The following is a 12779-nucleotide window of genomic DNA, read 5'->3' as shown; positions in this document are numbered from 1 at the left end:
TTTTTTGGAGGTTCACTGCCAAATGTACAAAAAGCACAGGAGTCCAAGAGTCGAGCTGTATTTCTACATTTTACTGCACAGCATCGAAAGAAACCACGTCAAAATAAACACTGATGTCTCCGGAAACAACAGAAAAAAAAAAACACCTTCAGTCTGAATATTTTCAGGAGATTATCAACCTCAGTCTCTGAAGAAATTCATCATTGAGAGTCTTTTATCGACTTCTCTGCACATGAAGAATGGGTCAGGCAACCCGGTCTCATGCAACAACAGAAAAAAAAAACTCATTTGTGTCCATTCAAACAACAGAAAAGAACTCGGAAAATTAAAAACTCCTGGTTTTGGCCGTCACTTCCTCCCTCTCATCTGCCGACCTTGCCCAGCCTGTGGTCCGTCTTGGGGTCGGCTATGATGGCCTGAACGGCCACGATTGCCTCGTTGATCTTGGTCTGCAGCTCCCTCAGCTCCTCGATGTGCAGCAGGCGTAGGATCTGTGCTGCTTCGTTCAGAGTCGCATCTGAGGGGAGGGCAAAAATTTACATTTAAACTTTGCTGCAGATGGTGAAGTCTTATTGAACACAGGTGTTCACTCATGGATGGAGATTTCTGATTACATAAGTGCCCCTGTGTCACAGAATCCAAACTAACACTAAGATGCCCTTTCTGTACTTGATGTCACTCACCTCCAGTGTCGAAACCCAAGATGTGCTTGTCTAAAGCTACTGGAACACCCTGGAGGAAAAATGAAAATATACACAACTCAGACTGAAGCCTAGCCAAGAGGCATTATCAATAACTACATCAGAAGCACATTTCTGCCTCAGCTTACCTCACTGTTCTGGTTGGCTTTAGCAATGGCTTCTGGGGAAAGTCTTTCTTGGATCAGAATACGGATGGCCTGGCAGGTCACAGACAGGATAATTAGCACATCCTTCAGAATCAGAACAAGTGGCTTTTATAGTGTCTGCTCTGAGGCCAGCGGAGCTCACCTTCAGCATGACTAGGTAGTCATCATGTCGTTGTATCTTGAGAATGTTGGCCAGAGCTGTAACTCCTGCTTTGAAGTCTGGAGAATTACCTGCAGCAGGGAGAGTGGCTGTCAGAAAATGATCCTCAAATAAAAGAGGAAACATTCTGACTCACTGTCAAGGTTGATGAGGGGGTCAGCAGCTCTGTCACTGTTACTGGAGGCGGCCAGCGGCTGACAGTTCTTGTACTTCTCCACTGAGGTGAAACACACACACACACACTTTCAATGTTGCATTATACCCCCATCTAGTGGTCATTATCAATACTTCAGCTGCTACATACCTGCACAACACACTCATAAGCTTGGTGCTGTTGCCATGGTTATTCTGTCATCATCATCATCATCCCAAATAACACAACCACATCATGTCTTACCATTGTCTCCATATTCGTATCGCACAGCTAGGCCCAGTAACCAGTCCACGGCCTCCGGCCTGTCCTGAACTCCAAATGGACAATTCACATCCTGCAGGTACTGCAGAGCACAAAGGTAAAGGAAGCTCACACACAGCTCGCTCATCAGCAATAACAACAACACTGTTTCTTGTATTTAAATCTAAGGCTGTGCATCAGTCTGACCTTCTGGTAGGCTTTGGGCCAGTCCGAACTGGGGATGTTCCTCAGGTTTCCTCTGTCCTCTATCTTATAATGCCGGATTTTCTGGTCCTCCAGCCACACAATGCAGTTCCTGAACTGTGTGTCATCTGGGCAGAAAGGGAAAGGACACACTTCAGCTGCTGCACACATAAATACCAGCCTCGGGTGTAGACATGAGATAAGGAGCTGCAGAATAACATGTCAGCTACGCCTGAAAACATCTGCTGAATCACTGGATCCATAATACAGCGCGTCCACTGTTTATTTTAGCATTAGGGCTGAGAAGTAGATTCATTCTTAGCCGTGACTCTGGTAAACTGATCTTTAACGTCCAGCAAAGAACCCCAAAGCTCAAAATACGCTTTTATTTAGTTTTTTATATATAGACCACTAAACTGTAAATTTCAATGCTATGAAGTCTAACATTACGTACTTTGTTGGAAATTCATTGAATCAGTATTAACTCCAGATATGCCGAATGAAAGAGTGATAAATCGGAAAGCTGTAAAATATGTTAGTTGATGTTTCAACAAGTATCAATGTGTCTCAACCACAAACAGTTTAAAAACTCCGCTTTCATTAGCAGAGTCTGCAGTCCAGTGACAGGACACTGCGTGCACGTTAGCCGGTTCCACGTTACTTTAAACTTCCCCGATAATGAGCTCTTGCGTGGGTTTTCTTTCCTCACCTGAGCAGTCGAATGCCTCGGGGTTGTGATAATCCAAAGCGCTCAGTTTTCTCCGGAACATTTTATCGAGTTTTCTGTGGGAATCCCTGCAGTTTTTTGTGCTAACAGGCTGCTACCTTGCCTGTTTCTATTGCTAGCTGTCAGTATGTGGCACTACGCGTGCGCAAACAGTCGGCTTACAACTTCCTCCTGTACCTATCAAAATAAAAGTCTCCTCGATGGCAGCGTTATTAGACCCGTCAAATTTGACGTCCTGCTGTCAGTGGTTTACAGCTTAAGTTGCAATCCTTGTTAATACTTTTAAACATTGACAATGTAAATGCATTTTTGTTACACCGAAGACAGAAAGAGGCAGAGACATCTTTGGAAAAAAAAACAAGTTTATTACACATGTTTTATAAAATGAGGCAAAACCACCCAAGATGATGACAAATAAAACAAAAAAGAACAGCTTTACACATATGGGTTAATGTGTGTAAGTGTGTTTAGAATGGCCTCATGCGGGCGCTGAGAGGTGGAGCTCTGTTGGGTGGTGTGATGGCAATATCCAGATAATCTCCAATCTGGAAGCGCTGAGACTGCAGCGTCATAGAATCGTCTGCACCCTTTCGGCCGGACACAGTGCTGCCAATATCCTTCAACCTGAAGAAAGCAGGAGAAAAGGAATTATTAAGGATGCAGAGTGCACCAAACCATCGTGTTCTCCTCTTGTAAGGATACCTACTTGTACATTTTTCCTCTAGGATCCGGGTAGACAATGGCAAAGTGGAAATGTGTCCCCTTTTTCCTGGCCTCTGGATACACCTCCTTCACCAAGCTGGTTAGTTCCTTCAAAGTAGCATCCATCCTGAAACACAGAATATCAAAGCATGAGCAACACAGTCATTTAATGCCTAAAACACTACTGAAAAGCAAAGCTGATGATGATGGTACCATGTGTATATTTGCAGTTCACTGGAGGGAACATTTCCTCGAGAAAACTCATCTATTCTGTGGTGTCGGCCGCTGTTGGTGGTGAATACTCGCAGCAGAAGAGGGCAGGTCTGAAACAAAACAAATACTATGATTCAATTTACTGTTTTACATTAAATGTTTAAATGATCAACATGGATTTCCACACAACACAACCTGATCCAGAACAGAGACCACATCATACACTTGTTTTATTTTGAAAATTGTGATCAGATGACACGCGATACCGCGTCACACTTTACCTCATCCACTGCCATCTAGTGGCCGCGACGACTAATTACGCGTTAGTTTCCAACGTGAAAAGATAAAGTAGATGCTTTTTACATTAATTTAACACTAAATTGATGGTGTTGATTAATAGTAAGAATTCGAGTACATCATTGTAACGGACACAAACGTAATGGACCTTCGCCATTACCGTTTCACACAAACTTAATCTATATTAAGAAACAACACTGGAAGAAGCCACGAATTGACCGTTGAACATATTGGGAGCAGACAGACCACGGTGTACAACGGAGCTGCGCAAGATAAGTAAAATACATCGAAAACGTCTTTAATTTGTAAATGTGTTTATGCACCTAACGGACACACACGTTAGGACTTCGAAATGGACCAGAAACTCACAACACGTTAGCATTGTGAAGTATATCAACATAATACTTGGTATTTCAAGCGGTTAGTTCGGGGCCTACTTAAGTTCCAGGTGAGTAATAACAACAACAAAACATTTTCGTAGGTTGGGTGAAACTGAATTGATGAATTAGCTAGCATGCTAGCACTAGCTCGTCGTCTTTGCTAATTCCTTTTAACACTCCTTCATAAATAAACATACACGAATATCGTGTATGTTTTTAACTATGTTATTAGTTATTTTTCATTTTTAATTAGTTGGCCTAAATTCAAAAAATTAGCCACTCTGCATTTTTCGGATAGCATCGGGGGCTAGCAGAACCATGCTAGTTTGGAGCTCTTACAAGCTAAAGCGGGCTCTGAACGTACCTTTTCCCGATCGATCGGCTTCTCTGGCTCCTTCTTAATTTCCTCCTGTGTGACCCGCGACTCAAGGGCCATTTTTATTTCCTAGTAACGATGGTAAGATAGTAAGACGGTAACTACAGTCCCTTACTTGATTATTTAACCGTATCTGCAGCAACAAGCGAGACCGGAACTGAGAGTGTTTCCGCTTCCGGTGTCTTTTTCTTCTTCTTTGGTTTTAATGGTGCTACTGCCATCTTCTGGACAAAGTCAGGATTCGTCGCTATAATATCCTCTGAATGTTTCTTATTTGCAGGTTTGTCTGAAACACACTTTAACCTGATTTTAAAAATGGCAAATCAGTAAATACAAAAACACAACAGCATCACACAGTTCTGAAGCCCAGTCCGCCAAATCCACCTACAGAACTGAAATCTGCCATCCAGTCACATGCTGCTCATTACATTGTGTGTGGGTGAGTGTGTGTAGTTTTCTCTACTGTGACATATATGTGAGTGTTTGTACTGTATGTGTGTGTTTGTACAGTATCTGACAGTGACCCTCTGTGTTCTGCTGCTGGCTGGCTGATCAGGAGCCACCCTAACAATCAGCTCTATTTTACCTCTGCCTCTCTCTCTGTGTCTCCCCACTCATTCACTTTGTCATCAGACTGGAAGCACAATCCACCAGGCTCTGTCCTGACTGAAGAGAGAGATCAAACAGTGGCCCTTTGAGTCAGGCCCTGACACTGATACCCATTCATTGATATGGATCAGCAGTAAGTGTCACTGTTATTTCCCTAATGACTCCATTAGAATCACAGACGCCCCCCCCTGTCTCTCCTGGATGTTTTCTTGCAATCTCATTGTGGCTCATTTTGTAAAGTCATGTTATGCACAGCTGTTAAAACTCAATCACAACCTTTCACTTTGTCTGCAAATCTTTACACAAGGGTTTCTATCCTCCCACTGCTTCCTCAAAAGTCTTCGGTTTTGTGAGCGTGCTCAGTTTGGTTTCGCTCCCACACTTGGATAAACAGAGGGGAGAGCTGCTTGGTCACAGTCATTAGCAGCACACAGAGCCGCCCTGTCCTGCAGGCTGACTGCTGCCAGCTGATGTTTGAGAACTAAAAAAAAAAAGTCACTCTGGCTCTACCTGTGTCTGGTTACAGCCACACACACACACACACTCATACACACACTTGTTTGACAATGCAACTTTGTTCTTTCTGTTTGACTTCCTGGTTTTATTTTGAAAGCTCCTCACAGGAAGTGATCACATCTATCTCCCAACTTAAAGGAGCATCTTTGAAAGCTGCAGGTTTTCTGCAGTGTCCGAGATTCATTTTATTTTAAATCTTTAAAAACGTTATACATGTGATTTTGTTTTTTTATTCTTTGAAGGACCATGTGGGATATTTTCTAGCAAACACACTGACAGCCAGGATGCAAGGTGAGAAAACTTTTTTAATGTTCTTTTATTTTTTTATTTGTTTCTGCAGTAAATCATTGAAAATACCCACGAATGAATGAGTGTGGCTGCTCAGTGTGGGTTTGTACAGTGAGTTCAGTGTGCTTTTAGAGTGGGCTCGGTTCAGTGGAGTCCACGGTGGGCAGAGAGGTTCATCAGTTCATATGAATGCTGGCGCTGGGCCTTCTCTCCTCCTCCTCTCACTTTCATTCCTTTTCATCCCCTTCCTCTTTCAGACTCTTCTTTTGTTTCTGCTTTCATCTCCTGCCGCTGACTTCCCTCCAAATGTCTGAAATCCGTGTTGCCGTCAGATGTGCAGCTGAAAGGAGCGGACAAAGCTGACAATGTAAAGAGAAGAACTTTCCTCCGGTTAAAGGATCTGAGTGTCTTTTTGAGTGTTTCTCTCTGTTCTCTGCAGGGTGTCTTGGCCTGCTCTGTATGCTCAGCTGGTCGGGGCGAACCGTCACTCCACCAGCCTGGGGAAAGTCTGGCTCTCTGTGCTGTTTATTTTCCGGGTCATGGTGCTGGTTGTGGCCGCAGAGAGTGTCTGGGGGGACGAGCAGTCCGACTTCACCTGTAACACGCTGCAGGTAGGCCCGTCCCACTGATTACTGCTGTTTACACACGTTGACCTCAGATTCAGTACAGGTGAAAGTTTGGCTCCATTTTGGAGGCAGAAATATGAAACACTTCTCTTGACCTTTGACCTTATTGGAGCAGAATGGACTTTTTTTTTTTTTTTTTTTTTAGCCCGGCTGTGAGAACGTCTGCTACGATCAATTCTTTCCCATCTCTCACATCCGTCTCTGGTGTCTTCAGCTCGTCTTCGTCTCCACACCAACACTGTTAGTCGCCATGTATGTAGCCTATTGTAACCACAGGGACAAGAAGAGGCTCCTGCAGGTGTGTGTGTGTTTAAATGACGTCAGCGCATGTTTTTCTATGTCATGTGTCATCTTATTTGTCATGTGTTTTGATGACAGACTTCAGGCAGAGTGAGTTTCCTCAGCAACAAGAGCCAAGAGGAAGAGTTGGACACCCTGAAGAAGCGCAAACTCCCCATAGCTGGCGCCCTCTGGTGGACGTATGCCTGCAGCCTGCTGTTCAGGCTGCTGTTTGAAGGAGGGTTCATGTAAGCCCGGTGATTCAGATGCTGCTTTAGTTGGTGTGTCCACACAACACGTGTTTTCACCTCTTCCACACAGGTACGCCCTGTACACGGTGTACGACGGCTTCCAGATGCCGCGGCTGGTTCAGTGTGACCAGTGGCCGTGTCCTAACCTGGTGGACTGCTTCATCTCGCGGCCCACAGAGAAGACCATCTTCACTGTCTTCATGGCCACGGCCTCTTCTATCTGCATGGTCCTTAACATGGCCGAGCTGGCATATCTTGTTGCCAAGGCTATCACTAGGTAGAGGCATTAATCAGTCAGGTAATAATGACATGCGTGCTTCATAAACGGGAGGTGAACGTGTGATTACATGAACGTTGTTTTTCCAGGAGTATTTGTGGTCAGAAGGAGAGGAGGTCCAGCAGGGAGAAAATGCGGGATAAGACAAACCACAAGTCAGTTGTCTTAACCTGAGGAAACCTGAGGACGAAGACTTAAAGCTGCAGTGCAGGACTTTTAGATAGAAATATGCTTTCAGGCTTGTCAGCAGCAGGTAAACGTCTCTCTGTCTAAATCTGTGCAGACATTAACAGCATCACAACATGCTGTGTGGCCAATCAGAGGTGAGTCTCTTTAGGTGTAATTACTCTTATCAGCTTTAAAGCACATGCATGATGAGCACATGTGTAAATACTGTACAAACTGTGGACATTTTCTGTGATACCCTGACTGCTGAACTGGGTGGAGAGGATGTCAACAGCTTTTTTTTTTTTTAATATGAATGCACTTACCACCACAAATAAAGTGTCTTCTGAATTTCTCTGCTTGTCTTAAAGATTCATTTTATAATCCTGATAATATACTTGTGTTGAAAAACTAATCAAACAAAAATATTGCCAAATAAACTCTCTGCTGACCTCTGCTGGTGAGCAGCAGGAACTGCAACCACGCTCCCCCTGTCCCTCACTGGGACAGAAAACAACAAAAAACATTTAACTTGCAGCTATTATCTATAAACATGAATTATTTAAGCCATTAAATAAGTTTGGACTCTTTAATAATTGTACAGCTAATTCATTATCTGAGATGACTGTTACACATTTTTAATTAAATGTTTTTCCTTCAAAAATGTTTGTTTTTTTACAAACCTAATTCTTTCATTATTTATTTCTAGGTCTCTGGAATGGCGCACTCACACAGGCACCTGTACCCCCCCACCCTCACCTCCACCCCCCCATCACCCCCCTCGTGTGCCCCATGCACGGGGAACAGCAGTGTGTGTGTGTGTGTGACAGTGGCGGATGGCCTTGGCCATGCGGGACGCAGCCGCTGCGCTTCGCCTTCGCGGGACAGGTTCCACACGGTCTTTTTCTACACTAGACTAAGCTCTCATCTCTCTCTCTTTCTCTCTTTAACTGTCTCCCTCTCTCTGTCTCTCTCGCTCTCTCTCTTTCTCTCTCCCCCTCCCTCCCTCCCCCTCCCCCTGCCCCCCCCACCCAATCTCACCTCTGCCTCGAAGCCCATCAGTGGGAGTGGAAAAAGAAAAAAGAAGACGGGAAGAAGGGAGAAGAAGAAGCGCGCCGCCGGGAGGGAGACGCGTTCCAGAGGAGAGCGGTAAGCAGGTGGAGGCAGTGAGTGATGGTGAGGGTGGATGAGGTGGGAGGGAAGAGGAGGGATTATCATCCTTCCACCTGCTGGATTATCTGCAGCACCTCTGGTGCTGCGTTCACTTCCCAGGCAGAAGACAGAAAGCCACGAACACAACTTAAATCTTTAATCCGAACTTTAGCTGGTGTCATCAGATATCAGATATCAAATGCTTTAAACAGTGTCCTGCTGTGTTTAAAGTCAGATTTAGATTCGATGTCAGAGCTAAATTGGTGAAGTTACAACTAAATCCGGACTGTTTAGTTAGAGGTGTGTTCTGCAAATCCTGCTTTCATGCAGTATTCATGTTTTATTTTGTTATCACAGTGAAAGAATCTTGCTTATTCCAGATTAGGATTGATTATTGCTGGGCTAATTAGTGCTCTGTATCCCAGCATGTGCATCCTTTTGCTGTGATTACACACATGTTGTAGCTCTGTGCAAAGTTACAACTCATCTGTGGAGTAGAACTCCATCACTGCTTCGCATGCAGCCTGTGTTCAGACTGTCACCATACCTTTTTTTTTATTATTCTCATTTATTATGGTTTTATTTCAGGGTGCAAACAGCAGGCCAAGAGTTAACTGTTTGGGCTGTTTTAGCACAAAGACCTCTGATCCATCAAAAGCACACACCGGCCAGGACAATGTCCATCTGGCAGCTTCTCCATTGTCCACTGTGACAGATGGTATTTCATCACGTCAACACATCATGTACATTTACACACGCTGCTGTTAGATCAGCGCTGACAGTCACTTGGTGATTTGCTCGGTGGGATTTCTGACAGATGTCTTTTGAAATGCAGCATATAAGAAGCTATTTTTCCAGCCCGTTTCTTTGCTTTTAATCAACGTAAATCTTATAAAAGTGCACGCCTCACACCTTATTCTGGTCATATGATGTATGATGTACAACATGGGTGAATACCACACTAACTGTGAGTGTGTGTGTGAGTGTCTGTGTGTGTTCATATCAGTGAATCCCAGGCAAACATTTGCCCCCCTCAGCATTCCTGGGATGTGATGAGTCCAGCATTCGACAGGCACAACCTGTTATCCACTCATTCACTTCCCACAGATGGCCCGGCTATTGTCCACTATCCAACCAGCACGGCGACACACGCAGACACACACACACACACAAATTTCAGTGCAGACACACAGATGACATGAAATTGTTCACCGAAAAATGTGATGTCACATCATGGAGTCAGTGTGAGCCCACCTGCAAAGACACTTTAAACATCCTACCTGCACTGGCTGTGTGTGAGTTGTGAGCTCACGGGAACCATTGTGTTTTTTTCCAGATATATGTTTTGTTCTGGATTTGTCACTGACAACACAACAATACTTTAGTAAGTTTATTCCTCTGCTCCTCTGTGTGTGTGTCCTCCATCACTTTGTGTGTCTTTCACCACAAACTTGTGTCTCAAGGTTAGAACATTGAGTGAAGCATGGGCGACTGGAGCTTTCTAGGGCGTCTGCTGGAGAATGCTCAAGAACACTCCACTGTAATCGGAAAGGTGATCGACTCTCCTCCCACATCAGATATGTGTCTCTGTCTCCTCTCTGCCTCCTAATCCTCCTCCTCTTCCTCCTCTCCAGGTTTGGCTGACTGTCCTCTTCATCTTCCGCATATTGGTGCTGGGCGCGGCCGCCGAAGAAGTTTGGGGCGACGAGCAGTCAGACTTCACCTGTAACACACAGCAGCCCGGCTGTGAGAATGTTTGCTACGATGAGGCCTTCCCCATCTCCCACATTCGCTTCTGGGTGCTGCAGATCATCTTCGTCTCCACGCCCACCCTCATCTACCTGGGCCATGTGCTTCACATAGTCCGCATGGAGGAGAAGAGGAGGGAGAGGGAGGAAGAACTCAGGAAAGCCGGGCGGCACCAGGAGGACCACGATCCTCTCTATCACAACGGAGTTGGTGATGGAGGAGGAGGAGGAGGAGGGAAAAAGGAGAAGCCCCCGATCCGGGATGAGCACGGGAAGATCAGGATCCGGGGGGCGTTACTGAGGACCTACATCTTCAACATCATCTTCAAGACGCTGTTTGAGGTGGGCTTCATCCTGGGACAGTACTTCCTGTATGGTTTCCACCTGAGGCCGCTCTATAAATGTGCCCGCTGGCCCTGCCCCAACACGGTGGACTGCTTCATCTCCAGGTCAGAGACACAAAATCACATTAGGTTCTCTGTTCATATTAGTCCAGGCGTTTGTGAGGCTGATTAGCAATATTAGGCTGTTCAGGTTGGTTACACTATTATTCATACTAAGGTGAACAAGTTATGTAGGAGGTAATTGATCATTCTCGTGGTGTGATTTGTTTCATTTTCTGATTAAATATCGAATATTCGATGCATTCCCAGGCCAACTGAGAAGACCATCTTCATCATCTTCATGCTGGTGGTCGCCTGTGTTTCTCTGGTCCTCAACCTGCTAGAGATCTACCACCTGGGCTGGAAGAAGGTCAAACATGGCGTCACTAATGAGTTTGTACCTGACAGCGATTCACTGCTGCTCAGCGCTGAAGAGCCCGGAGGAGACGCAGAGACCATCCCCGAGCAGACGTCTCCATCAGTGCGTGGCTGTATTCCAGCTTATGCCAGCATGAGTATGGTGGGGGGCGGAGCAGCAGAGGGAGGAGTCTACACGCCAAATGAGTCCACCCCCACGGTAATCTCCTTAAACCCTAACATGGCCACCGCCCCGTTGCCTTCAGGACTCAAGATGGACGGCGCAGCGCTCCAACCAGACGACTTCCTGCTGGAGGCCCTGCCCGTTTCTTTTTACGGCAACAGTGAGAAAATGAGCGTTGGAAGTCACGGACATCTGGCGGCGATGGAGCAGAACTGGAGCAACATGGCGCTGGAGCTCCACAATCTGAACTCCTCCTCCTCCTATCCTCCTCCTCTTCCTTCTCCCCCCAGCTCCACCTCCTCCTATCCTCAGGAGGAGACGAACCCGCCCCTGCCATATGAGTATGAGCACTCCTCGTTCCCCACACTCCCTCGCAATACCCCTCTTTCCCCCCTCATACCGGAGGAGATGGCAGCAGAGGAGGAAAGAGCACCTTGTACGGTCCCACGTGATGACTTCACCGTGGTAACCAGGGCGGAGATGCATCGGCCTCCAGCTGCTACAGACATCCGGAAGCCAAGTCGGGCCAGCAAGAGTGGCGTCCGAGCTCGACCAGATGACCTGGCAGTGTAGCTATTACACACTCGCACACTCACACATGCACGCACAAACACAAGGAGCTGACATAAGCAATTTCCATGTGAACACGCAGTTTAATCTCAGAAAGGCAGGAAGAGAGACAGGGATGAAGAGGGATGAAGATAGCAGTAGAGGGAGGAGCAAACACCGCCGTATGAGAGTGAGATCACAGGATCATTAACACTCACAGCATGAAGCATAAAGACTGGACACCAGCAGTGAGAACATTGTTGTTTTTGTCCTGATGCTATTCACAATTCTGACCACAAACATCCCCCATCTGCAACAAGCTTCCCCTCAGTTTTTCCTGTTGCCCTGGTGACAAGTCCAGCTTAAAAAAGTGCATCAAAATGTCACTACCAGGGAAGCTGACAGGCGTTGTATCAGCGCTGGTCTTTGTGTACAAATCGTCATGCACACTGTAATATGTCAGCAAAGCCACAAAAAAGCGGCTACGAGTTCCCTTCACTTCTAGTCTTTATGCTAAGCTATGCTAATCACCCGCTGGTCGTACTTTCAAAGTGGATGCACAAACACGTGAGTGCTGTTGATCTGCTCATCTAACTCTCAGACATCTCTCTCTCTCTCTCTCTCACACACACACACACACACACACATGCACAGCATGGACAGAAAAAAGAGGTTACAGTGAGGATGATGATGATGATGATTGGACTTACTAATAAGTTTTGGAGCGTAGAGGCAGCAGTATTATATTCTTTTATTTCACCTTTTATTTCGCTGGGAGACGTCAGAGCAGAGGGTTGCACTTTTTTTTTCATTTTTATTTTCCTTGTCACGTGCTGCACGTCATGGCGCCAAGCGGTCTGTACGTACACAGGTCTGTCGAGTTTGTCCAGCCTGTAATTTCAATGACGAGAGGAAGAAACCGGTATCTCGTTTTAGTGTTTACAAGATTACATCTCTGCAGTTACATCAGGGTAAACTATATAAATATGTAAATATAGAATAATGAATAGTATTGATATGCACCAAAGGATGTTATACAGAAATACATACACGTTTGTCTCTGATCAAGCTGCAAGTTAGAGAAAGTTTAACCAA

At 45.6% G+C, this 12779-nt stretch overlaps 4 protein-coding genes across 4 annotated transcripts; 2 read left to right on the top strand and 2 right to left on the bottom strand.

Moving 5' to 3' along the window:
* Positions 1-50: 50 nt before the first annotated feature.
* On the bottom strand, positions 51-2476 carry rtraf (RNA transcription, translation and transport factor). Its single transcript, XM_028422118.1, has 8 exons — positions 2315-2476; positions 1609-1733; positions 1405-1504; positions 1144-1224; positions 990-1078; positions 830-898; positions 684-732; positions 51-517 (listed from the first exon to the last, which is right to left on the bottom strand). Exons 1-8 carry the CDS (start codon positions 2373-2375, stop codon positions 363-365), a joined length of 729 nt encoding a protein of 242 aa, XP_028277919.1. The 5' UTR covers positions 2376-2476; the 3' UTR covers positions 51-362.
* Positions 2477-2676: 200 nt separating this feature from the next.
* On the bottom strand, positions 2677-4481 carry sap18 (Sin3A-associated protein). The gene is made up of 4 exons (XM_028394927.1): positions 4289-4481; positions 3248-3357; positions 3039-3161; positions 2677-2956 (listed from the first exon to the last, which is right to left on the bottom strand). The coding sequence occupies exons 1-4, from the start codon at positions 4358-4360 to the stop codon at positions 2800-2802; spliced, it is 462 nt and encodes a 153-aa protein (XP_028250728.1). The 5' UTR covers positions 4361-4481; the 3' UTR covers positions 2677-2799.
* LOC114427115 (gap junction beta-2 protein-like) lies at positions 3764-7320 on the top strand. The gene is made up of 8 exons (XM_028394915.1): positions 3764-3820; positions 5668-5716; positions 5971-6080; positions 6153-6324; positions 6485-6637; positions 6718-6866; positions 6940-7146; positions 7236-7320. Coding segments are annotated over exons 3-8 (768 nt in total). The 5' UTR covers positions 3764-3820; positions 5668-5716; positions 5971-6078.
* Positions 7321-9894: 2574 nt separating this feature from the next.
* Positions 9895-11985, top strand: LOC114452250 (gap junction alpha-3 protein-like). The gene is made up of 3 exons (XM_028431461.1): positions 9895-10015; positions 10098-10660; positions 10865-11985. The coding sequence occupies exons 1-3, from the start codon at positions 9947-9949 to the stop codon at positions 11706-11708; spliced, it is 1476 nt and encodes a 491-aa protein (XP_028287262.1). The 5' UTR covers positions 9895-9946; the 3' UTR covers positions 11709-11985.
* Positions 11986-12779: the final 794 nt, after the last annotated feature.

Source organism: Parambassis ranga, chromosome 2 (assembly GCF_900634625.1).
Source record: "Parambassis ranga chromosome 2, fParRan2.1, whole genome shotgun sequence".
Lineage (NCBI taxonomy): Eukaryota > Metazoa > Chordata > Actinopteri > Ambassidae > Parambassis > Parambassis ranga.
The sequence above is the reverse complement of the archived record's forward strand: the minus strand, read 5'-3'. Positions and strand labels throughout refer to the sequence as shown.

What these genes read in the sequence shown, in the direction of transcription:
- rtraf (XM_028422118.1), bottom strand. Translation starts at nt 2,375, where the DNA reads ATGTTCCGGAGAAAACTGAGCGCTTTGGATTATCACAACCCCGAGGCA. An exon ending in ACTACCTAGTCATGCTGAAG is followed by an intron (nt 899 to 989) that starts GTGAGCTCCGCT and finishes GTGACCTGCCAG; the next exon opens with GCCATCCGTATTCTGATCCA. An exon ending in CTTGGGTTTCGACACTGGAG is followed by an intron (nt 518 to 683) that starts GTGAGTGACATC and finishes CCCTCCCCTCAG; the next exon opens with ATGCGACTCTGAACGAAGCA.
- sap18 (XM_028394927.1), bottom strand. Translation starts at nt 4,360, where the DNA reads ATGGCCCTTGAGTCGCGGGTCACACAGGAGGAAATTAAGAAGGAGCCA. An exon ending in AGCCGATCGATCGGGAAAAG is followed by an intron (nt 3,358 to 4,288) that starts GTACGTTCAGAG and finishes GTTTTGTTTCAG; the next exon opens with ACCTGCCCTCTTCTGCTGCG. An exon ending in GAACTGCAAATATACACATG is followed by an intron (nt 3,162 to 3,247) that starts GTACCATCATCA and finishes TCTGTGTTTCAG; the next exon opens with GATGGATGCTACTTTGAAGG.
- LOC114427115 (XM_028394915.1), top strand. An exon ending in CTGTTTGAAGGAGGGTTCAT is followed by an intron (nt 6,867 to 6,939) that starts GTAAGCCCGGTG and finishes TCTTCCACACAG; the next exon opens with GTACGCCCTGTACACGGTGT. An exon ending in GTTGCCAAGGCTATCACTAG is followed by an intron (nt 7,147 to 7,235) that starts GTAGAGGCATTA and finishes TTGTTTTTCCAG; the next exon opens with GAGTATTTGTGGTCAGAAGG.
- LOC114452250 (XM_028431461.1), top strand. Translation starts at nt 9,947, where the DNA reads ATGGGCGACTGGAGCTTTCTAGGGCGTCTGCTGGAGAATGCTCAAGAA. An exon ending in ACTCCACTGTAATCGGAAAG is followed by an intron (nt 10,016 to 10,097) that starts GTGATCGACTCT and finishes CCTCCTCTCCAG; the next exon opens with GTTTGGCTGACTGTCCTCTT. An exon ending in GTGGACTGCTTCATCTCCAG is followed by an intron (nt 10,661 to 10,864) that starts GTCAGAGACACA and finishes ATGCATTCCCAG; the next exon opens with GCCAACTGAGAAGACCATCT.